The sequence below is a fragment of the Heteronotia binoei genome, unplaced genomic scaffold (assembly GCF_032191835.1).
Source record: "Heteronotia binoei isolate CCM8104 ecotype False Entrance Well unplaced genomic scaffold, APGP_CSIRO_Hbin_v1 ptg001143l, whole genome shotgun sequence".
In the NCBI taxonomy this organism is placed as follows: domain Eukaryota; kingdom Metazoa; phylum Chordata; class Lepidosauria; order Squamata; family Gekkonidae; genus Heteronotia; species Heteronotia binoei.
This window is the reverse complement of record NW_026800190.1, coordinates 21005-47810: the sequence shown is the minus strand read 5'-3', so window position 1 is coordinate 47810 and position 26806 is coordinate 21005. Positions and strand designations below refer to the sequence as shown.

Below are 26806 nucleotides of genomic sequence, written 5' to 3'. Positions count from 1 at the left end.
CAGCCAGTTTCCCTGCAGGGCCAAACAAACAGGGCACAAAGGCCAAGGCCTTCCCCTGATGTTGCCTTCTGGCTCTGGGATTCAGAAGTTTCTCTTTAGTCACCATGGCTGGTAGCCACAGACAGACCTTTTCTCCATGAATCCCTCTATTTGCCATTAAAATACACCCCTTAAAGCTGTCTCTGCCTGTGGCCACCACTGCATCTTCCGGCAGCAGAGTCCACATTTTACTCACTTGTTGAGTGAAAGGTTTTTTTTGTAGCAGGAACTCCTTTGCATATTAGGCCACACACCCCTGATGGAGCCAATCCTCCAAGCATTACAGGGCTCTTAGTGCAGGGCCTACTAAGGAGTTCTGCTACAAAGAGAGCCCCGTGAAGAAGAGTTTTTGGTCTATCCTGACCGTTCTACTCATCAGCCTCATTGGGTGCCCTCAAGTTCTAGTTCTTTGAGAAGAGAGAGGAAGACTGAGCTTTGTGCTTCCTTGTGTTAGAACTCATGACACATGCAAATTTGGGTTCCTCTGAAACATGGCAGTGCATGCACACTCTCCCTGAGGATGCCAAATGTGAAGTATTTATTTATTTATTTATTTAGTTATTACTTTACATTTATATCCTGCCCTCTCCGCAAGCGGACTCAGGGCGGCTTACAACATCATAAAAACAACCAATTCAATAAAACATATAAAACCATAATTTACTTATCAATTTTAAAACTATTAGCGCTGTCTTGGTCCAATCTAGGCGGTATTGACTTCTGACTATGATCGCCAGCATTCTGTGGGATGTCCGGTGGCAGCCCATTTTCAATCAACCACAAAAGCCTGTTTAAACAGTTCGGTCTTACAGGCCCTGCGGAATGCCGACAAATCCCGCAGGGCCCTTATAGCTTCTGGGAGGGTGTTCCAAAGTTCTGGTGCTGCCACCGAAAAAGCCCTGGATCTTGTTATGCATAACTTGGCTTCTTTTGGGCCATGGGCAGACAGCAGATTTTTTGTCCCTGATCGCAGTGCTCTCTGGGGGATATATGGGGTACTTTCTGGGGTCCTTTCTGTCCACTTTGTCTACCCCGTGCATAACTTGATCATGTCCCTGCTTAACTGCCTTTTTCCTGAACCTGAAAGTCCCAGACTCTTTAGCCTTCCTTGTAGGACAGGGCTTCCATCCCCTTGGTCATCTTGGTTGCCTGCTTTTGAGTCAGGAGCTTGTCCGGAGGGCTGAAGCAATGGCAGCTCAAGCTCTGGCCGTCTCCTTTGGCTCCGCAGGCCAACTTCTCCTTTGCTCCACTGGTGCTGGACATGCTGCACTTCCTCATGGAAGCCATCCAGATCAACTTCCAGCAGGCCTCAGCTATGGGCAGCAGCAGCCGGGCTCAGCAGGCTCTCAACGAGTTGCACACGCTGGACAAGATGGTGGAAATGACAGATCAGTTGATGGTGAGGACTGGTGTTTGCTCTTGTTCTTCCTGGTTTGTGTGGGGGGGGCACGACTGACAGCAGGGGCTGGGATCCTTGCACCTCCCTGGAGAAGTGGCAAGGATTTGGTCCAGAACTTCAGGCCAGGCCATGTAGATCTTGCTTTCCTTTTTCCTCTTAACCCAACCTGCTAAAGAGTATCTTCTGTTTAAAATCAGAGTGGGGAGAGGATGGAGGAGTCCTCTCGGTAGAGGACTCTGGGGTGCCCTGTTTTGTTGCTCCACCCTTCACTAGTTAAGGGAACCCCTAGACACCCCTGGGGAACCCTTCTTCTTTCTGCCCTCCCGTCTATCCTGAAGACAGCCGTTGCTCTTGGCCTGGTAGTTCTACATACTGCTTTCCCCAAAGAAAGCAGCAGAGTGTTGCTCTGTTTTGCTGCCCCTTTGTGGAGCAGGCCCACCAACCGCTTTGCTTGCCTGCTGTCTCCACCGCCCAGGTGCCGACACTTGGCTCGCAGGAAGGAGCCTTTGAGAACGTCCGCATGAACTACAGCGGGGACCAGGGCCAGACCATCCGGCAGCTGATCAGCGCTCACGTGCTGCGGCGAGTGGCCATGTGCGTCCTTTCCTCACCTCACGGGCGCCGCCAGCACCTGGCTGTCAGCCACGAGAAGGGCAAGGTGAGCCCGTGCGGGGGCAGGGGGGTGAAGAAGAAGAAGAAGATATTGGATTTATATCCCGCTTTCCGCTCCGAAGAGTCTCAGAGCGGCTCACAATCTCCATTCCCTTCCTCCCCCCACAACAGACACCCTATGAGGTAGATGAAGATATTGGATTTATATCCCGCGCTCCACTCCGAAGAGTCTCAGAGCGGCTCACAATCTCCTTTCCCTTCCTCCCCCCCACAACAGATGCCCTGTGAGGTGGGTGGGGCTGAGAGAGCTCTGACAGAAGCTGCCCTTTCAAGGACAACTGCCAGAGCTATGGCTGCCCCAAGGCCATTGCAGCAGGTGCAAGCGGAGGAGTGGGGAATCAAACCCGGTTCTCCGCCCACTTAACCACTACACCAGACTGGCTTTGGACTGGTTGCTTTGGTGGTGGAATCTGGCCCCCCCCGGTGGCCTTTGATGGCAGCGTTGCCAGGGCAACGTGTAGGCAGGGTCCTGGAGAGCTCAGAGTTTGAAAAGAGCCAAGGTATGAGTCGGCAGCCTTGAGGATTACAGGCTGGCAGCTGCGAGAGATTACGCAGATGACCAACAATCACTTGCAGATAGCAACGGTGTTTGTGCCTGTAAGGCAGGGGTGGCCAACGGTAGCTCTCCAGATGTTATTTTGGCTATGACTCCCATCAGCCCCAACCATTGGCTATGCTGGCTGGGGCTGATCGGAGTTGTAGCAAAAAAAATCTGGGGAGCCACCGTTGGCCACCCCTGCTGTAAGGCATGACACGGGAAAGAGTAAATCCAGGCAAAGCGCCCCAATCTGGTTGCTTTGGATTAGTCCAGCCAAGCCCTTTCCCTTTTAAGCGGGCTGTTGACTGAGCTTTGTGCTTTCTTGTGTTAGAGCTCATGACGCACACAAGTTTGGGCTCCTTTGACACATTGCAGCATGTGTGTGCTCTCGCTGAGTGTGTTTGCATCCCTCTGGTGTACCAGAAACGTGTTGCAGTGTGGAGAGCCCGAATGACTTCGGGGCAGCAAAGACCTCATTTCCTTTCCTTTCCGTCTTCGAACGTAGATCACGGTGCTGCAGCTCTCAGCTTTGCTCAAGCAAGCCGACTCCAGCAAGCGCAAGCTGACCCTGACCCGCCTGGCCTCCGCCCCAGTCCCCTTCACAGTGCTGAGCCTGACAGGGAATCCTTGCAAAGAGGACTACTTGGCTGTCTGTGGGCTGAAGGTGAGAAGGAAAGCTGGCCTCTGGGAGTCATCGCAGCGGGGACTGAGCGTTCTCTTTCGGGAGGACAGCGGCCTGTCGAGTTGCGATGAGGGACAAAATTGGTGGCTGAGTTCTGAGAGGGCAACGTTTGATTCTTTGCATCTTGGCGTGCAACAAAGGGAAGCTTTGTTATACTGATGCAGACCACTTGCCTGTCTTGCCCAGTGATGTCTATTCCAACTGGGAAAAAATTGTTGGCCTTTAAAGGGCAACTGGACTTGATTTTTGTTTTATGTTTGTCACATATTGGGCTGTTAAGTGGGGGAGCCAGCCTTAACTTTTTTGTAAGTAAGTAAAATTTTATTTGTATCCCGCCCTCCCCCGCCAAAGCAGGCTCAGGGCGGCTAACAGTATCCGTAAATAAACAATACAGTAATAAAACATTAAAATTAGCATATTAAAAGCGATCAATACTTAATTAAAACATTACTAAATCTAAATCTGACAGTAAGTCCGACAGTAACATTGTTGTTTGACGCTATCCCTGTCAGTTGACCTAATAATAGCAAGGTCCCTGAACCGGACCGGTTTGGCGTTTTCCTTTGCTACACACTTATAATTCAGCAGTTCATAAACGCCAGCTTGAAGAGGGTGGTCTTGCAGGCCCTGCGGAACTGATCAAGGCTCCGCAAGGCCCGCACCTCCTCTGGGAGCTGATTCCAAAGATATGGGGCCGCGGTAGAAAAGGCCCGTGCGCGGGTATTCTGAAGTTTAACTTCTTTTGGCCCAGGGATGGTCAATCTGTTTTTCCCTACTGACCTCAGTGCTCTCTGGGGCTCATACGGGGAGAGACGGTCCCTCAGGTAGGTCGGTCCTCGGCCGTATAGGGCTTTTGTTTAAAACAATTTATTGTAATATATTGTGATAACGTGTCATCATTTGTCATTAAATGTTAGGACACATATAGAACATTTTCTCCGCCTTTTGTGACCCCCCAGCAGTGATGCCCCCTTAGCAAACGTCCCTGTGTTACTATTTAATCTCATTTGTTATAAGGTAATAAATTCTGTCTATTAAAAAGTCTCCAAAAAACACAAAAGTTATAATTATAATCCATCTTCATGGTATTTCTTCTAAAGAGAAAAAGTTGTAATCCAATAACCGTATTTTTTAAACTGTAATCCACATATCGTTTCTTTAAAAATGAACCATTGTCAAAGATCACCAAATGTCCTTTAACGTTCCATTGTTTTTCAATGTATTTTTGAAACTTTCCCCAGTCGTTTTTAAATTTCTCTAAATCTTGTTCTTTTAAGATTCTTGTAAGCTTGTCCATTTCACTCCAATGCATAACTTTCAGAGTCCATTCCCATACTTCTGGTATTTTGTCTTGTTTCCACATTTGCGCATATAATGTCCGTGCAGCTGAAAGCATATACCAAAGTATTGTTCTATCTTGCTTTTGAAATTTTTCCATTTGTAATCCCAACAGGAAAATATCTGGTGCCTTCTTGATATTATATCCCAAAACTTTCGAGATCTCCTGCTGAATGGAGCCAGCCTTAACTTTTGAACTCGTTTTTGTGCCTCTTTCCAGGATTGTCACGTCCTGACGTTCAGCAGCTCCGGGTCTGTCTCGGACCACTTGGTGCTTCACCCTCAGCTTGCCACAGGCAACTTCATCATTAAGGCTGTGTGGCTGCCGGGATCGCAGACCGAGCTTGCCATCGTCACAGCAGACTTTGTGAAGGTGGGTGGGGAGGGGCAGATACTGGGGAAATAGAGGTTCATCCCAGTTCATGGGGTCACGCAACGCATGAATCTTTACAGGCCTCCCCAGTTCATTTTGTGCAGTTGGTGATGCAGTGTGTGTGTGTGGTGGGGGGGAGATCTGAGATCTTCCCTCCCTCCTTTGTGGTGGCGGCTGGTCCCCAAGGCCAGCAGAAGGGAAGGAGGGGAAGATCTTGCAAAAAGGCATTTAAAGGCAACATTTGCAAGCCGCACCATGCGTAGGTGACCTCACCGCTTGGACTTCACTTGCGTATGAACCGCTGACGCAAACCACACAAATCTCTATCAAAAATATGAAAGTTTGTTAGCGGTTCATTGCAGGCCGGACTCACATGACCCTTGGCTCACAAGCCTCCACCCGGGTGATGTTCGTCACAAACTTAATTAATTTCATGATGAGGTTCATGCCCTTCCCTAAAGGTGGGTCAAATCAGAATTAGGTCTTGAAAATGCTGCTGGCAGAAGGATGTCCTGGGAACTGAGCATCACAATTCCCCGCTCTTTCCTGGTGCTTGCTGGGTGATCTCGAGGACTGGTCACTTCCTTTTGGATTCACCTGCCTCGTAGAGTTGTTTGTTGTGAGGGCAGAGCGGAAGAAGGAGAGGATCGTGAGCAAGGTCAGGGCAGGAAATGTAGATAACACGTGGAACAGCTCACGCTTAGTAGTGGGCCTGCTGCGTCACCTCTGCCCTGTGCCAATGGCTGACTCTGCCTTCTCCCCGGCCAGATCTATGATCTCTCCGTGGACGCCCTGAGCCCCACCTTCTACTTCCTGCTGCCCAGCTCCAAGATCCGGGACATCACCTTCCTGTTCAATGAGGAGGGCAAAAATATCGTGGTCATCATGTCTTCTGCCGGCTACATCTACACGCAGCTTATGGAGGAAGCCAGCAGCGCCCAGCACGGCCCCTTCTATGTCACCAACGTCCTTGAGGTTGCCCACGAGGACCTGAAGGTAACATCGATTTCCTTGCTGGTTTGGTTATTCTTCCGCAGAACCCCCAGGGTTCCTCCCAGCCTTGAAGTGGGTTAGGCTGAAGGAAGATGGGTGGCCTCACTTCAAAGCTCAGTTTGATTTTGGGGGGGGGGGGGGGCAAGGCTAGCCTTTTGGTTAACAGGAGTCGTGACTGTGCTTCAGCAGCCTAAATAGAGTTATAGTGACACGTGACACGGGTACTGCTTAACGCAGCATATAGAGGCTTTTTTGTGTGTCTGCTCTGAACAAACTTAAAGTAATGGAAGAAGAAAAAGATGATATTGGATTTGTATCCTGCCCTTCACTCTGAGTCTCAGAGTGGCTCACAATCTCCTTTATCTTCCTCCCCCACAACAGACAACATAAGGACATAAGAGAAGCCATGTTGGATCAGGCCAACGGCCCATCCAGTCCAACACTCTGTATCACACAGTGGTCAATAATTTATATATATATATATACACACACACACACACACACACACACACACACACACTGTGGCTAATAGCCACTGATGGACCTCTGCTCCATAGTTTTAGCTAACCCCCTCATATTTTTATCTAACCCCCTTTTTATCTAACCTGTGCGGTGGGTGGGGCTGAGAGAGCTCTCCCAGAAACTGCCCTTTCAAGGACAACTCTGCAAGAGCTATGGCTGACCCAGGGCCATTCCAGCAGCTGTGAATGGAAGAGTGGGGAATCAAACCCGGTTCTCCCAGATAGGAGTCCAGGCACTTAACTACTACATCAAACTGGAGAAAGCGTATGCTGTCTTATACAAAGCATACATTGAACAGGCAATCCATACTCCTGTCACTGGCATTCATTAAGGAATTCTGAAACACACTGACAATTCTTAAGTGTGTTCATTGAAATTGAAGTCAGATAGTGATTGGCACATTTTTTAAAATGCCACAGTGTATTCAAAAATGAACAGTATTATTGCAGTAAGCAAGGAACAAGTCACCACAAAGACAGGTGGTGTTTCGTAGGTTGGCGTGGTTGTGCCATTGAACAAGTTTGTCAGATGATAGCCATGGTGTTGTTTGGAACTCATGACGAGCACTGTCCTGGAGTTAGCATCTTCAAGAAAAGGCTGGGTTGACATGTTGGTTGGATGAGTTTTTGGGCAAAGAAAAAAAAACTGGCACTGAGCGTTTGTGGTCGCGCTCTGATAGCTGTGCACCCTGCTAGTAAGGGCCCCGATCCCAGTGTGCATTCTTCTGTGTTTTTCTTGCAGGACAGTAACGGGCAGGTGGCCGGAGGGGGGGTGTCCGTGTATTACTCTCATGTTCTACAGATGCTCTTCTTCAGCTATTGCCAAGGGAAATCTTTCGCAGCCACTGTCAGCCGAGCCACATTGGAGGTGATGCGTCTCTTCCCCATCAACATCAAGAGGTGGGGACCGTCCTTCTCCGAAATGCCTCACTCTTTGTTCTGTTAGCAGCCACACTGGTACCCAAAGTGGGACTCTCTTGAGGCCTCTTTATTTCCTCCCGTGTTGCTCACTGGGCAGGGAGTCCAAGAGTCCAAGCGTTTATCTGTTTTGACTCTTCCTGTTCTTGCATCTGACGAAGGGAGCTTTTACTCTTGGGAGTTCATACCCCCGAAATCTGGTTGGTGTCTCAGGAGCTGCTGGATTTGAGTCTAGCTGAAACTGTCTTTCTCTCGTAGTTCCAACGGGGGCAGCAAGGCCTCCCCAGCGCTGTGCCAGTGGTCAGAAGTGATGAACCACCCGGGCTTGGTGTGCTGCGTCCAGCAGACCACTGGTGTCCCTCTGGTGGTCATGGTCAAGCCGGACACCTTCCTTATCCAAGAAATTAAAACCTTGCCAGCTAAAGCAAAGGTCAGTCTCTGTCGGTTTGTGCTCGCTTCCGAAGACTTTTGCATCCCCCGCAAGAGACGAAAATGCAGTCTGTCTTGTGTGTGTTTTATTTCTGTGATTTAATGTGGGTTTTTGTATATAGCTCCTAGCCCTGTCTCCTCAGATTTCAGAACTAAGCAAGGGGAGCCCTGGTTAGTCCTTGGGTGGGAGATCATTGCCACGCAGAGGCTGGATGGGTGATTGAAGTTATGATTGGATCGTAGCTATATCTTAGGGGGCAGAGTGGACTGGTTTTGGGGAGAGAGTCAAGATGGTAAGAACATAAGAGAAGCCATGTTGGATCAGGCCAATGGCCCATCCAGTCCAACACTCTGTGTCACAGAAGAACATAAGAGAAGTCATGTTGGATCAGACCAGTGGCCCATCCAGTCCAACATTCTGTGTCACATAAGAACATAAGAGAAGCCCTGTTGGATCAGGCCAGTGGCCCATCCAGTCCAACACTCTGTGTCACAGAAGAACATAAGAGAAGCCCTGTTGGATCAGGCCAATGGCCCATCCAGTCCAACCCTCTGTGTCACAGAAGAACAGAAGAGAAGCCATGTTGGATCAGGCCAATGGCCCATCCAGTCCAACACTCTGTGTCACAGAAGAACATAAGAGAAGTCATGTTGGATCAGACCAGTGGCCCATCCAGTCCAACATTCTGTGTCACATAAGAACATAAGAGAAGCCCTGTTGGATCAGGCCAGTGGCCCATCCAGTCCAACACTCTGTGTCACAGAAGAACATAAGAGAAGCCCTGTTGGATCAGGCCAATGGCCCATCCAGTCCAACCCTCTGTGTCACAGAAGAACAGAAGAGAAGCCATGTTGGATCAGGCCAATGGCCCATCCAGTCCAACACTCTGTGTCACGCAGTGGCCAAAAACAAAAAACCCAAGTGCCATCAGGAGGTTCACAAATGGGGCTAGAAGCCCTTCCACTTTGCCCCCACGCCCCCAGCACCAAGAATCCGGAGCATCACTGCCCCAGACAGAGAGTTCCAACAATACGCTGTGGCTAATAGCCACTGATGGACCTCTGCTCCGTAAGTTTATCCAATCCCCTCTTGAAGCTGGCTATGCTTGTAGCCACCACCACCTCCTGTGGCAGTGAATTCCACATGTTAATCACCCTTTGGGTGAAGAAGTACTTCCTTTTATCTGTTTTAACCTGACTCCTCAGCAATTTCATCGAATGCCCATGAGTTCTTATATTGTGAGAAAGGGAGAAAAGTACTTCTTTCTCTGCTTTCTCCATCCCATGCATTATCTTGTAAACCTCTATCATGTCACCCCGCAGTCGACGTTTCTCCAAGCTAAAGAGCCCCAAGTGTTTTAACCCTTCTTCATAGGGAAAGTGTTCCAGCCCTTTAATCATTCTAGTTGCCCTTTTCTGCACTTTCTCCAATGCTATAATATCCTTTTCGAGGTTCTGTGACCAGAACTGCACACAGTACTCCAAATGAGACCGCACCATCGATTTATACAGGGGCATTATGATACTGGCTGATTTGTTTTCCATTCCCTTCCTAATAATTCCCAGCATGGCGTTGGCCTTTTTTTATTGCAAACGCACACTGTCTTGACATTTTCAGTGAGTTCTCTACCACGACCCCAAGATCTCTCTCTTGGTCAGTCCCTGCCAGTTCACACCCCATCGACTTGTATTTGTAGCTGTGATTCTTGGCCCCATTGTGCATTACTTTGCACTTGGCCACATTGAACCTCATCTGCCACGTTGACGCCCACTCACCCAGCCTCAACAGATCCCTTTGGAGATGGTATTTCTTTTGCTCGGAGCCATTTCTTTTGAAACGTTCAGCGCACTCGGCAGTCCACGAGCTTTGCCCTTTCAGCGCTGCCCTGTGCCTTCCAGATCCAGGACATGGTGGCCATCCGCCACACAGCCTGCAACGAGCAGCAGCGGACCACCATGATCCTGCTGTGCGAGGACGGCAGCCTGCGCATCTACATGGCCAACGTGGAGAACACGTCCTATTGGCTCCAGCCCTCCCTCCAGCCCAGCAGCGTCATCAGCATCATGAAGCCCGTCCGCAAACGCAAGGCAGCCGCCGTCAGTAAGTCAGCCTGCTGTCCAGTTGGAGCAGGAGCTCTTTCTTCCCGGCGCTCCTGGTTCTGCAGCCTGGGCACCAGAAAGCCGGTGGCGTTTTTTAGAACAACCTTTTGGACACCAGAGACCGGTTTTGCGGAAGACGATTTTTCCACGGACCAGGGGGGGTGGGGGGGATGGTTTTGGGATGATACCATTGTGCACTTTATTTCTATTAGTTTGGTGTGGTGGTTGTGCACAATCTCTTATCTGGGAGAACTGGGTTTGATTCCCCACTCCTCCACTTGCACCTGCTGGAATGGCCTTGGGTCAGCCATAGTAGTGAAGTGTGCAGACTCTTATCTGGGAGAACCGGGTTTGATTCCCCACTCCTCCACTTGCAGCTGCTGGTATGGCCTTGGGTCAGCCATAGTAGTGAAGTGTGCAGACTCTTATCTGGGAGAACCGGGTTTGATTCCCCACTCCTCCACTTGCAGCTGCTGGAATGGCCTTGGGGCAGCCATAGTGGTGAAGTGAGCGGACTCTTATCTGGGAGAACTAGGTTTGATTCCCCACTCCTTCACTTGCAGCTGCTGGAATGGCCTTGGGGCAGCCATAGTGGTGAAGTGAGCGGACTCTTATCTGGGAGAACTAGGTTTGATTCCCCACTCCTCCACTTGCAGCTGCTGGAATGGCCTTGGGGCAGCCATAGTGGTGAAGTGAGCGGACTCTTATCTGGGAGAACCAGGTTTGATTCCCCCGTCCTCCACTTGCAGCTGCTGAAATGGCCTTGGGGCAGCCATAGTGGTGAAGTGAGCGGACTCTTATCTGGGAGAACCGCGTTTTATTCCCCCCTCCTCCACTTGCACCTGCTGGAATGGCCTTGGGTCAGCCATAGCTCTCGCAGAGTTGTCCTCGAAAGGGCAGCTGCTGTGAGAGCTCTCTCAGCCCCACCCACCTCACAGGGTGTGTGTGTGGAGGGGAAGGTAAAGGAGATTGTGAGCTGCTCTGAGACTCTGAGATTCGGAGTGGAGGGCTGGATATAAATCCAATGTCATCTTATTATTATTATTACTATATTTTGATATATAATTATATATATAATGAAATAATTATACAACTCAAGGCCCATTTGCTAGCAGGCCATGGACCAGTACCGGTTCACGGCCTGGGGGTTCGGGACCCCTGCTTTAGAATCCCTCTGCAACACAGATGGGCACAGGATGCCTCGTGTTTCTGATCTTCGAGAATTCTGCGGAGTGCTTGGCTCCGCAGGCGCAGGGATAAGTTCCCTGTTAGCTGCAACCCTGAATCTGTGACCCCTGACCTGACCCAACATCATTTCCCTCCCTCTCAGCCACTCGCACCTCCACCCAAGTGAACTTCCCCATCGACTTCTTTGAGCACAACCAGCAGCTGACTGACGTGGAGTTTGGTGGGAACGATCTCCTGCAGGTCTACAATGCCCAGCAGATCAAGCACCGCCTCAACTCCACCGGCATGTATGTGGCCAACACCAAGGTCAGTCCCTGGGGCTCATGGGCATCCAAAGGCCATTTCCTCCTCCTCAAGAGGGCTGGGCATGCTGGGGTGGGCACAGAGGCCATGGTCTTCTCCTTGCCTCCCCCCCCGCAATGGGTTTGGATGGACTCTCGCTCTCTTTGGTGTAGTGGTTAAGTTCGCAGACTCTTATCTGGGAGAACCGGGTTTGATTCCCCACTTCTCCGCTCGCAGCTGCTGGAATGACCTTGAGTCTGCCATAGCTCTTGCAGAGTTGTCCTTGAAAGGACAGCTTCTGGGAGAGCTCTCTCAGCCCCACCCGCCTCACAGGGGGAGGAAGGTAAAGGAGATTGTGAGCCACTCAGATTCAGAGTGGAGGATGGGATATAAATCCAATATCATCATCATCTCCTCCTCCTCCTCCTCTCCTGCAGCCCGGGGGCTTCACAATCGAGGTGACCAACAACAACAGTTCCATGGTGATGACCGGCATGAGGGTCCAGATCGGAACGCAGGCCATCGAGCGGGCCCCTTCCTACCTGGAGATCTTTGGCCGCACCATGCAGCTCAACCTGAGCCGGCCGCGCTGGTTTGATTTCCCGTTCACCCGCGAGGAAGCTTTGCAGGCCGACAAGAAGCTTGCCATCTTTGGTAAGGCTCTGCGCGTGGCTCGTTGGAACAGACCCTGCCTCTCCCCCCCCCCTCCCGCGGTGTACCGCCAATGCTGCTGCCCCAAGCGGTCTCCCTCATGCACCTGCTCCTTTCTCCCGTGCAGTCGGGGCTTCTGTCGATCCTGCTGGCGTCACGATGCTGGACGCCATAAAAATCTACGGCAAGACGAAAGAGCAGTTTGGCTGGCCGGATGAGCCGCCAGAGGACTTCCCGTCTGCGTCGGTGAGCAACGTCTGCCCGCCCAACCTGAATCAGGGGAACGGCACTGGAGACACAGAGGCGGCCGCCCCAGCAGCTGCGAGTGGCACCGTTCTGGAGAGGTGAGCTTCCTTTCCTCTCTCTTTTCCCTTTCCCTGCCTGTTTAATGTCTGTTCCAGAGTCAGTCACAGGTGTGGTGCACTTGCTAGAAACCCTCAAAGGCTTATTGTTCCATTGTGTGTCTTGGGGCCAGAGAAAGATGGCTGGAGCTCAGAGTTCCCACGGATTGCCTCTTCCCCTGCTCTCAGTGCAATGCAGGCAGTGGAGAGGTCTTCATGCAGCTGTTTTGTCTTCTGTTGTCCAAAAACGCTTCTACATCTCTGCCGTCATTTTCTTCTTTTTTTATCTAGTGGGCAGGGAGCAAATAGACATGCAGTTCTGGGCAAGTTTAAGGCTTGTTCCCTGTTCCTTACCCCAGTTTCAGTGGGGCACGGCAAGGACGATGGGGGAAGAAGAGGGAGCATGGGAGCAGAGGGTGAAGGTGGTATGGGGCAGGGAGTGGTAATTATGGCAGGAGAACAGGAAAGCAGTATGTAGGGTTTGTGGGGCTTCTGCAGCAGAAAAGCCTGGCTTCAGTGTTGTGTCACCTCTCTTTTTCTTTTTAATTAAAAAAAAAAGTTAAAATGCTTGAAGACTAGAGTTTGCATTTCTACGTTGTTTAAAGTACATGTTTGGGACTTCTCAGGAGCTGAGGCATCCTAAGTGAGCCTGAACCTCAGAAATGTGTCTTGCTGGATCAGAGCAAGGTCCACCAAAGACGGCAGCATTTGCAAAACCCCTGTGGGGCACCAGGAATTGTCTGCAGTCCAGCCATTGAGCCACGCTGTGCCTCAGGCCTGGCTGAAGGGCTGGAGAACTGATGGTGTGTCTGGCTCCCCACTGCTGGAAAAAGGCACATCACCAGGGCCTGGGGCAGCTTAAGGGCTAACAGCTTGTTCTGGCAGGAATTCTCATAGGCAAAGAGGCCTGAGCTCCTGGAAGTGGAGCCCCAGGAAGAAGTATCAGCCGGGCGATCTCTGTGGTGGCACCGTGAGGTCCATCCCGGCATGAGGCTGAGTCTTGTGCACCAGGATTCACAAGAAACAGCAAGGAAGTCACGGCGTGGTTGGGAGCAGCTGGCTAACCATAACCAGGGCCGAAGGCTCTCTGTGCAGCCAGTTCTGCAACCCGTTCAAAGGAAAGGTGTACAGTTTAAAAGAAATGTGCATGCCTATAACCGTGGTTCTGCCCAAAACCTTCCTGTTGGAAATCTTGTCCAGCCAGCTACCTGGCTTCGCGCTGCAGCCCTAAGAAGTAGTCTTGCTCAGCTGTGTAGCCACTTAACCCCAGCAGTGAGCTGCATATTTTTGGCCAAAGATCGGAGCCAGAAGCTGCCTTGTTGGACTATGACCTGAAGGTCTGGTGCATTTCATTGCAGTTGGTCTGGGCAGCCATTCTAGTAATCTTCCTCTGGATGCCACTGCTTCGAGGCTGCCTGGTTTCCTCTGGCAACCAAATATGCTTGTCCTCTCCCATTCTGCCCTTCACCTGGAAGAAGGAAGTATTTAGAATCATCCTCGATCTAGCTCCCTTGTGCTCTCTGTTTCCCAACTTTTGTTTTAAGTTGCCTTCCCCCCCCCTCTTTTTTTTTTTTTAATTCGCTGTAGGATATGTTTCTTGGGTATTTTTCTGTGAGCTTCATATCTTTTATTTTTTTTCCTTTCCTTTTGCTCCCCCAAAGTTCTGAAACTGAGTCCCTAACCAACCTGGACCGGTTAGTATACTGTCTTTTTCCCCTCTTCTCTGCACGAATGGTTGTGTGTCAGAGAGATAACACGTTGCTTTGACTTCTGTTGGCTGTTGAGCGTGTCTATTATATATATACATTTTTTAAAAGAAGTATCTTCTCCGAAATGATGTGCCGCTTTCCTGTGGGGTCCCTTGCATGGCAGGTGAGTGGGCCCAGATCTAAGAGCGGAGAGTCCCAGCTGCTTGTCTGTTCTGCTTGGCTTTTCCTTCTGTCCCTCTCTGCTCCTCTGACTGCTGGTTGGCCTGGGCATCTGCTCATCTGTCCCCACTGCTCAGATGACCGGGAGCCCCTGGGAGATAAGTCTTGCTTCTGCCACGAGGCAGCGCCCCACCTGCCTCTTCCCCTCCTCATTCTTCCCCTCCTCTCTCCAGCCTGGTGTTTTCTCCTCCAAGGGCTTTCCCAGAAGCTGCTATCCGAGCCCTTTCCCCTGGGGATTGATCCCTCAGCCTGCTGCATGCCAAGCGTGCACCCTGCCATCGAGCGAGGGCTGCTCCCCAGAAAGCCCTACGAGTCATTGCTATGTTGGCCTCCGGCATCATCTGCCCCAACCAACAGCGGCTCTCCCAGGCTTCAGGCCAAGCGAGGCCTTTTCCGAGATCCCCCTGGAGCGCAGGTGCTGAGGATTTTGATCTCGGGGGCCTTGTTAGACCTCACGCTCCGCAGTCAGAAGCAGCTCCTGCCGCCTTCCCTGCCTGCGGTGATCCTGAGCTCCCCACAAGCAGAGTTTAAGAACGGGGGGGGGGGGGGGGATGTAGCCCAGTCACACCGGATGGATGGAGGATGACAGTTGTTGTGAATGGGGGGTTTTCAGAAGAAGAGAGGTGTAGTTGGATGGGAGGGGGAGGGGGAACAGAGAGAAACAACTAGATTCGTCGGCAGGGTCCCAAATTCTAACCTAGTTTTGAGACTTTGCAGGCTAACTTCTACGCAGCACACAAATGTTGTATGGGTGCTCATCTGATTGATTTGAGAAAAGCAGTCAATGCTGGGGCAGGGGTAACTGGGGGATCTGCTTTTATAGCCAGTGGTGGTCCCTATCAGTTGAGGTGTGTGGGGGGGGACTGACCTGAGGTTCAGAATCCCTGTGGGTGGAACCTGGGAACTAAGCCGGAAGGGAACCTGGGAACTAAGCCGGAAGGGTGTGTGGGGGGGGACTGACCTGAGGTTCAGAATCCTTGTGGGTGGAACCTGGGAACTAAGCCGGAAGGGAAGGTGCCCGATGGGTCAAAGGGTGGTGCCCACCGTGCGCAAGGGCAGGCTGACCGGCCACCCCCCGAGCACAACAGGGATAGCCTGCACCTTTATTCTGCCTCCCCTGCCCCAGCTTCTGGTTTCCTCCCTGGAGTCCTTGAGAATATGGACCCTGGACAGCGGAGCCCTGACCGAGGAGCCTCCGCCCAGCTGGCATATTTAAACGCAGTTTACTAACGGGGCCGTAAATTAGATCTCTCACACGGTTTCCTGCCAAGTGTCCGAAGCCAGCAAAGGAACAAGAAGATTGCAGATTTATACCCTGCCCTTCCCCTTAATCAGTGACTCAGAGCGGCTCACAATCTCCTATATCTTCTTCCCCCACAACAGACACCCTGTGAGGTGGGCGGGGCTGAGAGAGCTTTTACAGCAGCTACCCTTTCAAGGACAACTCCTACTGGAGGTGCAAGCAGGTGCTAGTGAAGGAGTGGGGAATCAAACCCGGTTCTCCCAGATAAAAGTCTGCGCACTTAACCACTATGGCTGACCCAAGGCCATTCCAGCAGCTGCAAGTGGAGGAGTGGGGAATCAAACTCGGTTCTCCCAGATAAGAGTCCGCTCACTTCACCACTACGGCTGACCCAAGGCCGTTCCAGCAGCTGCAAGTGGAGGAGTGGGGAATCAAACCCGGTTCTCCCAGATAAGAGTCCGCTCACTTCACCACGATGGCTGACCCAAGGCCGTTCCAGCAGCTGCAAGTGGAGGAGTAGGGAATCAAACCCGGTTCTCCCAGATAAGAGTCCGCTTACTTAACCGCTATGGCTGACCCAAGGCTATTCCATTAGCTGCAAGTGGAGGAGGGGGGAATCAAACCCGGTTCTCCCAGATAAGAGTCCGCTCACTTCACCACTATGGCTGACCCAAGGCCATTCCAGCAGGTGCAAGTGGAGGAGTGGGGAATCAAACCCGGTTCTCCCAGATAAGAGACCGCTCACTTCACCACTATGGCTGACCCAAGGCCATTCCAGCAGGTGCAAGTGGAGGAGTGGGGAATCAAACCCGGTTCTCCCAGATAAGAGACCGCTCACTTCACCACTATGGCTGACCCAAGGCCATTCCAGCAGGTGCAAGTGGAGGAGTGGGGAATCAAACCCGGTTCTCCCAGATAAGAGACCGCTCACTTCACCACTATGGCTGACCCAAGGCCATTCCAGCAGCTGCAAGTGGAGACTCAAACCTGGTTCTCCCAAATAAGAGTCCGCTCACTTCACCTCTACACCAGACTGGCTCTCCAGTGAACAGGCTGCAGTGAAAAGCCTGTTCCTGCACTTGTGCCACTTGGAGGGGGGGAGTGTAGGCTGAAGAGGGGGGTCGTATTGCCCTTGGGTGGAAAGCTGGCCTGTCCAGGAGGAGAGCAGGCTGGAGCTGCCTCAGCCTCTCATCTCAGTGCCTGTCGCTCCATCTGGTCTCCTGGGCCTAGGCTCAGGCTGTGAAGGGTCTTGCCCCGCACCAGCAGCCTGTAATGGAGGGGTTCACCCTGGCACCATCTGTGGGCAAAGCAGGGAACTGCGCCCCATGGACCCTCCCTTTAGTCTTTCTTGCGCTCAGGGAAATTTCTGTGCGTGAATACTACAGGGGGATTCTTCTGCCACACAGAGCTGCAGTTCTACCACCCTGCCAGTTGTTTGTGCGAAAGAGATCCAGAAACTCTCACAAGCTGGAAGAGTTCGCTGCGTATGGCTTGTTGATGCTCTCTGAAGCACGTTGTGCTCTTTGGTGCGGGATTCTCACCATAACATATTCTCTTAAATCTTTTTGAATGTTAAGGTTAACATTAACCCAGGTATTCTGTGTCACTTCCCCTGCCTGCCGTTTGCATCTGTCTTCACTCTTTGTCCTCACTTCTTTTCCTGTGTTGGTCCATGCGTCAGTATTTGTGTGTGTGTATGTGTGTTGTTTGTGTCACACTGCTCCATGCAGGTCGAGCAAGTGTTTGGGCAACTGCTGGGAAGAGGGACGAAGGCACTGCTAGGACAGAACCCAGTAAAATCTTCCCTGCATTTTGCTCAGTTCTTGGCTCCCTGAAATTCTGGGGCAGCATTTTAGGGCTGTGTTGTATTGCTGAAGAAGAGCCCCGTGGCACAGAGTGTTAAAGCTGCAGCACTGCAGTACTAAGCTCTGCTCACGACCTGAGTTCAATCCCTGGCAGAAGCTGGGTTTTCAGGTAGCCGGCTCGAGGTTTACTCAGCCTTCCATCCTTCCGAGGTCGGTACAATGAGTACCCGGCTTGCTGGGGGAAAAGTGTAGATTACTGGGGAAGGCAATGGCAAACCCCCCCGTAAAAAGTCTGCCGTGAAGACGTGAAAGCAATGTCACCCCAGAGTCGGAAACGACTGGTACTTGCACAGGGGACCTTTCCTTTCCTTTCCTTTTCCTGTATTGCTGAGGACTCAGAAGAGGCTGCGAACAGACGGGTTGTACTGAAGGGCCGATTTATCTGCCCCAAATCAGGTGCTGGATGTGGAATCTTCCCGTCTTTCATTTTAGAAGCAGAAAGGAGGCTTCCAGGCTGTGTGTGTCTCAAAAGATATGCTTGTTATAAAACGGTCTGGGCACCGTGCCTGCTGAAACGACAACAGGGGAGGGGCTGCCTCTCACAACGAAATGGGTGCTCGTCAGCCATGCACAAATAAAGCTGGGTCGCTTTGCTCCCCCTCCCCCCTGCCACCCACCCGCCTTCCCCAGGCCTGGTTTCTTCTCATTGTGTTCTGTCTGAGTTCCAGAATTCCAGGTTTCTGTGGCTAGCCTATATGTTCATCATACCTTGAGGTCCAGTAACTCCTGTGAAAGTTATTAGCTCGCAGAAAGCAAGCCTAATCTGGTGAGCAGGGCTACTACTAACTGTGGTGTTTGTGTCTTGCTGAGGATACTTCTTTCTCTTTCAAACAAAACTTTTGGGCTGCCTAGAATTGATTTGGGCTCGCCCCAGGTGAACGGGCCAGTTGCCCTGGATAAGACCCCAAGGCATGGGGTTTTGCAGAGGATGTGCCCGACACTGAGGGCTTTGAGGTTTGCTGAGAAGTTATTAGGCGTTTGTGCCTACTGCTGGGGCTCTTGGGTAAGAGTGGCCTGTTTTGGACCAGCAAAATACCTCCCCCCACAAAGCCTCTTAAGACTGTTCTCCTGTCCTGAAATGCATGCCACGGCACCCCCTGATCCGAACGCATGGGGGGTGGGCAGAGCGGCATGGTGAATCAGCCCTGTCAAGACAATCCAAGTTATCCCTGCTGCGGGCTGTGTAAGGAAGTGCTTCCGATCCTCTTTGGGGAAAGAAAAGCCCTCTTGCCTTTCATCGCTGGATTTGCCAAAACGGCCCCAAGTTTGTCGTCTGTGAGCCTGAGCCAGGTTTAACTCTCTGGTTTGCCGCACAAAGAGTGAGATATGCATGGCGCCTGTGGCAGTTTTTATCTTGCTTTGATACTTTTGGGAGGGCGGGATGGCACTGTGGCGGGGGGGAGATTGGCACCCGTCAGTGCCGCAGCTCTGTCTTTAAGCCACGCTGAAGCAAAGCCTTGAGGAGGCAAAGGCTTCTCTGAAACCCCTTTTCTCCTTCCCCTCCAGGCTAGTAGTCAGTTCTTTAGAAGCTCTGGAAAGCTGCTTTGCGGTGGGCCCAGTCAACGAGAAGGCAAGTCTCTGTGCTCAAAGGTTTTTTGTGGGGGGTGCAGGGAGGAGGAAGAGCAGACAGCCTTTGAGGGACCTGATCCGTCAAGGAGAGGGTGATCTCTCTCTCTCTCTCTCTCTGTATGTTGGTGCTTAGAGCAGAGACCGATTTGGAAGTTTGACTGACAAAAGAAGCATTTTGAGCTGGCTCTGAATGTTGACGTTTTGCATTTTGGCTCCCCGCCAGCGGGCTGGCCTCTTTTGCGGGAAGGGGTGGGGGTGGGCGGCTGGGCCAGGCTTCTCAGTGCCAGTCCCGCTGTTCTCCATCTTGTTTGATAGCTAGCTGTAGGCCCTTCAAGGGAGTCATAGAATTGGAAGGGGTCATCTAAACCAACCCCCTGCACAGTGCAGGAAATTCACAAATACCTCTCCCCTCACACATGCGTACATCCCATAGAGCCCTGCTCCATGCCCAGAAGATGGCAAAACCCTCCAGGATCCCTGCCCAAACTGGCCAGGAGAAAAACAGCTGCCGAAGACGCCGAACAGTTTTTTGCAGACTGAGAAGACGTCTTGGGTACCTTGGCAATAGAAAAGGAGGGGGGAAGCCCAGGTGCACCGGCAAGCCTCCTTCACTTCTGGCAGAACACGGATGTGATTCGGCAGAGGGACGGTGAGGGGAGGGACGGTGGCTCAGTGGTAGAGCATCTGCTTGGTAAGCAGAAGGTCCCAGTTTCAATCCCCGGCATCTCCAAAAAAGGGTCCAGGCAAATAGGTGTGAAAAAACCTCAGCTTGAGACCCTGGAGAGCCGCTGCCAGTCTGAGAAGACAATACTGACTTTGATGGACCAAAGGTCTGATTCAGTATAAGGCAGCTTCATATGTTCATATGCCTGACCCCAGAGTGGCCATCAGCATTTCCCTGGGCGTGTCAGAAGGGGCCACGAGAACTAAGCGTTGATGCAGGCCTTCCTGCCCTCCTTCTCACGATCTGCCTTCGTTCACAGAATCAGCATTGCTGTCAGATGGCCGTCTAGCCTCCGTTTAAAAATCTCCAAAGTAGCACAGTAGCAATCTCCAAAGTAGCAAAGACTCCAAAGTAGCAAAGTAGCACAGTAAAATGAGTGAAGGAATGAGAGGGGGTGGGGGGTGCTGCTCAAAAGAGCATCGTTGCTTACCCAGCTGAGGTGAGTGGTTTGGGCTGTAAAATACCAAATTTGAGCATCCGGGGCCTGCAGACCTGCGCAAGTGAACCAAGCTACACATCATTAGGGTTTGTAGAATCTTTCGGGATCAAGTGCCGTGCTCTACTGGAGAAAGTTTTCCTTCCAGACGTTTCGTTCTCAGCTGCGGAGAACATCCTCAGTGGCGTTGCAGCCGGAGCAGGCGCTCTGACCTTCTTGGCTGCTGTGCATTGAGTGAAGGTCTGAGCGCCTGCTCCGGCTGCAACGCCACTGAGGATGTTCTCCGCAGCTGAGAACGAAACGTCTGGAAGGAAAACTTTCTCCAGTAGAACACGGCACTTGAGCCCGAAAGATTCTACAAACCCTAATGACGTTACCAGCCGTGAAAACCTGAAATCTTTAATAAGCTACACATCGGCTGTCATTTGAGAGAGCTCACCTTCTTACTACCGGGAGAGTAACTAAAGTGTGACTTTTGCCTTTTCTCTTTGCTATGGTCGCTGGTTGCCGATCAGCTTCCAAAGGAGCTAAGATTTGTCACCTAGTTCTATAGAAATGTGAACAGCAGAGCTTTTTTGTAGTAGGAACTCCTTTGCATATTAGGCCGCACACCCCTGGTGTAGCCAATCCTTCAAGAGCGTACAGGGCCTTCTGGAAGCTCCAGGAGGATTGGCCACATCAGGGCTGTGCGTGGCCTAATATGCAAAGGAGTTCCTGCTACAAAAAAGGCCTGGTGAACAGTGCTTTTTTCCTCCAGAACTTTGTGGCAAGTGACAGGAGGGTCATAGGTGCCAACAGCCCCATTGTGCATCTCTCCCCCCTGCAGGAGAAAAGCAAGGCAGCAGCCCAGGAGTTGGCGACCATGCTGTTGTCCACCCCGGCCCCCTCCAGCGTCCAGCAGCAGACCAAGAGCCTCCTGGCGAGTCTCCACACCAGCCGCTCCGCGTATCACAACCACAAGGTAGAGCTTCAAGGAAAGCATCGTGGGCTGCTGCAGCCTTTTCCCGACAGCCTAGCTTCTGGGCACCTCCTGAGGAAGCCAGAGTGTTTGCTGTTGAGCTCACTGCACCGAGCAGAGGCTTCTGGGCTCTGTTCAAAGCCCTCCCCCCCCCTCCATTTTTGTGGGGAGTTGATCAGCTTGTGGGGCCCAGTCATTGGCTGTCCACATGTCCCAGAGAACCTCCTGTGGTCGCAGATTTCTGTGGCTGAGAACAGTGGGGCGGGCAAAGACATATTTCAGAGAAGCCTGCCTGCTATTTCAGAGCACCGCATTGAGCCCCTACCCAGCAGGCTTCCGAGAACCTCCGGAGGACCCCAGAACACAGCTGGGAACATCTCTGGTCCAATGGAATTGAGCAGAGTAGGGTTGTCCGCCCCCTGAGGTGGGCTCCTCCACCTCACTCCTCTTTCTGCCTTGCAGGACCAGGCCTTGCTGAGCAAAGCCATCCAGTACCTGAGCACGTCAAGCAAAGAGGGGAAGGACCTCGACCCAGAAGTGTTTCAGAGGCTGGTCATCACAGCCCGCTCCATTGCCATCATGCGGCCAAATAACCTGGTCCATTTCACTGAATCGAAGCTGCCTCAGGTGGAAACAGGTGGGCGTGTCTCTCCTTCCCCTCCCCAGCTTTATTTCCGTGTTGACCTCTTCTGTGTGCATTTGGAGCGCTCCATAGGATGGGGCTGGCCAGAACTTTAGAGGGGAGGTGCTTGGTGGGCAGAAAGAGGCCACCAAGGGTCATTCTCAGCAATTCACTTAAAGGATCTCGTGTAGCAGAGTCAGCCTGCTGGTCCACAAGGTTAGTCTTGTCCAGGGCTTTTTTTTTTGTAGCAGAAGCTCCTTTGCATATTAGGCCACGCACCCTTGATGTAGCCAATCCTCCAAGAGCTGACGGGGCTCTTCTTACAGGACCTACTGTAAGCTCTTGGAGGATTGGTCGCATCAGGGGAGCGTGGCCTAATACGCAAAGGAGTTCCTGCTACAAAAAAAGCCCTGATCTTGTCTACTCCCACCAGTGATGGCTCTCGGAGAGTCTCAGGGCAGGTCTCTCCTGTTGCCTACGGCCTGATCCTTTGAAGTGGGGACACCAAGACCTTTTCTGCAGGCAGAAAAGACATTCTGCTGTGGAGCCACAGCCCCACTTCTTTCTCTGCTTGAGGGCTGCAGCCAGACGAAGGGAAACCGCCAGGCCAGATGAGCCAGTGGTTTGACTCTGCGCTTCTGTATGCTCTGGCCATAGCTCAGGACCAGGAGTTCGGTGCTATGTGAGCAGGTGTCCAACTCAGTCCTGACCTCGCCAAGGTCCCAGGGCCAAGAGAGTCAGGGTGGTGGGAGAGAGATGAGCAACGTGGATTTTGCCTTAAAGCTCGCATGGCTCCGAAAGCAGAGCAGACAGACAAGGATTCGCCCTAAAGGCGAAACGGAGTCGCTGAAGACCAGCTTCTGGGAACCAGCCAAGGCAGGGACTCTTTGCGGTCCCTGTGACGGAACCGGCCCGATTCTGCCTTCAGACCCGGTCCGTCAACTCCCTATTGAGTCGCCAACTCCTGGAGGGAGCTATTTCTCCTCCTGCCCCTTGGGCTCGCTGCCACCACCTGCTCAGTCTAGGGGTTCAGATTGAGAGGAACAGGACTCCCAATCCCCCTCTCCAGCTCTGAGGCCAGGCCTCAAGGTCCTCTGCCACCCTGTACTTGGGTATCACAGAGACCACAGCACTTCTTTGGGGAACCCCTGGAGGATTGGCACCTTATCCAACTGCATGCCTTCCCCCTTCCCCGGGGCCCCCTTCATAAAGCAGCATGGTCTAAAGCAGTTGGGGGTCCATGTGGTACAGAGTTTGACTGCCAGCATTCAAAACAGGAAAAATATTTAATAAGAAGAGAAAGAAAGAAAAACAAAACAAAAACAAAAACAGTTACATGTAAAAGTTTAGCACAGCACCTGGTCAGCAACAAGCAGGACAAATAAAAGGTGGGTTTAAATGCATCCCCTAGTCCCTGGTGTAAACTTGCCCTACCTTGTGAATGACTGCCTGGGGTCCCACAGGCAGGAGCCCACAGGCTGGCAACCTCGCTTCCTGAGCACCAGCTGAGAACTGATCTTTTCCCGCCTCACTCCAATAAAACAAAAGAACTTCCTGCCCCTCTAGGAGGTTTTCCCCCTAGAGTTGATGGTTTAACTCCGGGAGGGAGGGGGGAGTGAAGGGAAGACTAGGCCACAAAGCCTGCTTAGCAGTTTCATGTTCCCTCCCAACCAAGCATCATCATGAACTAAGATGGCGTTTCTCCACAGTCCCGGAAGTGAGTTTCCCAGCATTCCCTGGCTGGCACTGTTGGCTGCAGGATGCTGGACTAGATGAGCCAGCAGTTCTCTTGCGATTCTTATGTCTGACCTGTTGCCCCCGAGGTTGAGGAGCTGGCAAAAGGCTCGCTGCAGCTCTTTTTAGAAACCATTTTAAACCTTTCAGAAGCCAGTGAGGAAGGGCAGGAGGCCCAGAAAAACCTGGAAGGAGAAGGATGCAGTTTTATTACACAGCTGATCAACCATTTCTGGAAGCTGCATGCGTCAAAACCCAAAAATGCATTTCTGGCACCCGCTTGCTTGCCAGGTATGATGTTCAAGCTGTCTCCCTTGTGTTGGGAAAAGTGCTGGGCCAGGAAAGCCTGGCAGGTTGGGAGATAAGAGGGGCTTTAAACCGTCTGTTGTTTTTCCTTTGCCACAGTCCTCTTCTTCCCCTTCTGTCTAGGCTTGACCCATGTTGAAGCCACTGTCAACGCTCTGGTGGACATTATCCACGGGTATTGCACCTGCGAGCTGGACTGTATCAACACCGCTTCCAAAATTTACATGCAAATGTTGCTCTGCCCGGTATGTACTTCCGACCTCTTGTTGCCTCCCCCCCCCTGCCCTATTCATTTGCAAGGAGCACTAGACCTGCAGGTGTGACAGGCCCCCGGTTAGCAGCTGGGGTTGGGTGAGGGCTGTGGAGCCAGAAGCCCTGACCCTGCGCCTGTGCAAGAGAGGCAAAGACCCCAGAGAGCTTCTGCCGGTCAGTGCAGGCAGCGTGTGGAGCTGATGGGTCAAGAGCCTGGCTCAGGGTGGCAGCTTCTGGCACCCACATGACCGGTGTCGCTTCCGTTCTAGGACCCCGCTGTGAGCTTTTCCTGCAAGCAAGCTTTAATCCGAGTTCTGAGGCCAAGGAACAAGCGAAGACATGTGACGCTGCCGTCTTCCCCTCGAAGCAACACCCCAATGGGTAAAAAATAGTTCATGGCTAGTTCGGCCGTGCCGTGAGTTCAGCAGCCCCAGTAGGAGCCTAGATTGGCTGTCTGTGTCAACCCTTGAAATAGCCCTGCATCCTGCGTTGGGAAGAGAGCAGGTGGAAACTTGTCCAGGCTGGCTTTCCAGTGAGGGATCTGAGGAGTCTACCAGTGCGTGCGTGCATGTGTGTGTGTTGTGGGGGGGGGGGGGTCCGAGAAGCTGATTCAGTTCGTCTTCCCCCAGCAGAGGGACCCTGCATTCTGCAGGCAGGCTTCAGATGGTACAGATCCGCGCTGCTAGTGCATTGAGGGGGGCTTCAGCTGGAGGAAGAAAGGAGTGAATGTTGGCCTTTGAATAAGAAAAATCCACTTGCTCAAAGAGCCCAGGGAAATCCATTTGCCTGCTTGCAGTCTTTTGACTAAAGGGAATGAAATGCATAGGCAACATCCGCTTCCATCCGCGGTGGAATGCTCCGCACGGCCCTTCCTGAGTTCGGATTTCGGAGTCCCAGCAAGAAGCTGGGCGTTTGTTTCTTCTTGCCGTTTTACAGCCCGATCCTCTCAGGCTGATATTTAAACATGGATCCACGTGCAATGTTCCGTGCTGTGGGAGTTTGTGGCAGAGCAGGGGTGAACACAGGGCCCCGTGGGTGGGATCCTATTGCATGCTTGCGGGCCTTGGGTCCCAGCTCTTGTATTGCACAGCATGTTGCTATGGAACAGCTGTGTGTGGCTGTGCGTAAGCAACGCTTTTGTGGCCCAGGAGATAAGGACGATTACGATGACGACGATGCGGAAGACAAGATGCAAAGCTCCGGGATGGCCAACGGCGAGCACATCCGGCAGGAGAGCCAAGAGCAGAACGAGGTGGACCACGGGGACTTTGAGATGGTGGTGAGTCCTTCAGCGGAAAGAACAGTCAGCCCCCCCCCCCCCCCTTGAGGGCAGCGGGGAGTTCTCCAAGGGCCAGGAGGGCAGGAAGCAGTGGGCGTTCGTTCCTCCACTGGGCCTGAATTGTGGTCAGCTAAGGCCCACCCCCCTGCTTCCAACTCCTTGGGGCAGGTGAGGATCCTTTTTTTTTCATTCGTTGTTGTTTCATCTTTTTTAAAAGAGATGTGAGGACCCGGGCAGCATAACAATCGCAAGTTTATTGTAAGCGTTCAAAACAAGTGAGTTTTAATTATTAGTGCAACAGTGGAAGGTAGAAGCAGTAAAGGTGGTGCAAAGACAGTAACTGCCCTGATGCAACTAACTAAACGTTCCCTTCCTCTGATGTCAAAAGATTTACCACCCCCTTTGGGAGAAGGACCCTCCTCCAGCTGCAGCCTCTTTCCAGCCCAGCTGTCTCTAGCTGGCCTTTTCTTTCCTTCCTCCCAGGTCCCACTCCTCTAGCCTTCACTGGGCCAGTTTGCCCTCCTGAACTTCTGCCCATCCAATCAGAGGGACAGAAGGGATCCTGGAAAATGCAGGCCTGGTTACTACTCCGATGCAGGGTTCCCTGGAGCCTGTACATATATGAACATCTGAAGCTGCCTTCTACTGAATCAGACCCCCCCCCGCCCCGGTCCATCAAAGTCAGTCTTGTCTACTCAGACTGGCAGCGGCTCCCCAGGGTCTCAAGCTGAGGTTTTTCACAGCTATTTGCCTGGACCCTTTTGAGTTGGAGATGCCTGGGATTGAACCTAGGACCTTCTGCTTCTCAAGCAGATGCTCTACCGCTGAGCCACCATCCCTCCCTGTGAACATATGAAGCTGCCTTCTACTGAATCAGACTCCCTTCGGTCTATCAAAGTCAATATTGTCTAATCAGACTGGCAGCGGCTCTCCAGGGTTTCAAGATGAGGTTTTTCATGGCTACTTGCCTGGACTCCTTTTAGTTGGAGATGCTGGGGACTGAAACTGGGACCTTCTGCTTACTAAGCAGATGCTCTACCACTGAGCCACCATCCCTCCCTGTAAACATATGAAGCTGCCTTCTACTGAATCAGACCCTCTGTCCATCAAAGACAGTATTGTTTACTCAGACTGGCAGCAGCTCTCCAGGATCTCAAGCTGAGGTTTTTCATGCCTGTTTGGCTGGACCCTTTTTAGTTGGAAATGCTGGGGATTGAACCCAGGACCTTCTGCTTACCAAGCAGATGCTCTACCATTGAGCCACCATCCCTCCCCTAAAGGCTTTGGGAGATCCATTGTTCATATGAACATATGAAGCTGCCTTCTACTGAATCAGACCCTTCTCGGTCCATCAAAGTCAGTATTGCCTACTCAGACTGGCAGCGGCTCTCCAGGGTCTCAAGCTGAGGTTTTTCATGCCTGTTTG

At 52.0% G+C, this 26806-nt stretch overlaps 1 protein-coding gene across 1 annotated transcript in view; it reads left to right on the top strand.

The window, feature by feature from the left end:
• Window positions 1-26806, top strand: part of LOC132590909 (E3 ubiquitin-protein ligase UBR4-like) — a gene marked incomplete at its 3' end in the record, with an annotated part of 94650 nt that overhangs the window by 47340 nt on the left and 20504 nt on the right. The window contains exons 39-57 of the mRNA XM_060263833.1: window positions 1268-1438; window positions 1914-2096; window positions 3154-3312; window positions 4889-5041; window positions 5810-6037; window positions 7298-7455; window positions 7732-7903; window positions 9802-10003; window positions 11333-11496; window positions 11910-12126; window positions 12251-12467; window positions 14126-14158; window positions 19007-19070; window positions 21056-21190; window positions 21650-21824; window positions 23694-23834; window positions 23973-24094; window positions 24371-24482; window positions 25250-25380. Coding sequence (XP_060119816.1) covers window positions 1268-1438; window positions 1914-2096; window positions 3154-3312; window positions 4889-5041; window positions 5810-6037; window positions 7298-7455; window positions 7732-7903; window positions 9802-10003; window positions 11333-11496; window positions 11910-12126; window positions 12251-12467; window positions 14126-14158; window positions 19007-19070; window positions 21056-21190; window positions 21650-21824; window positions 23694-23834; window positions 23973-24094; window positions 24371-24482; window positions 25250-25380 — 2937 coding nt within the window. The remainder of the gene's footprint in view (window positions 1-1267; window positions 1439-1913; window positions 2097-3153; window positions 3313-4888; window positions 5042-5809; window positions 6038-7297; window positions 7456-7731; window positions 7904-9801; window positions 10004-11332; window positions 11497-11909; window positions 12127-12250; window positions 12468-14125; window positions 14159-19006; window positions 19071-21055; window positions 21191-21649; window positions 21825-23693; window positions 23835-23972; window positions 24095-24370; window positions 24483-25249; window positions 25381-26806) is intronic.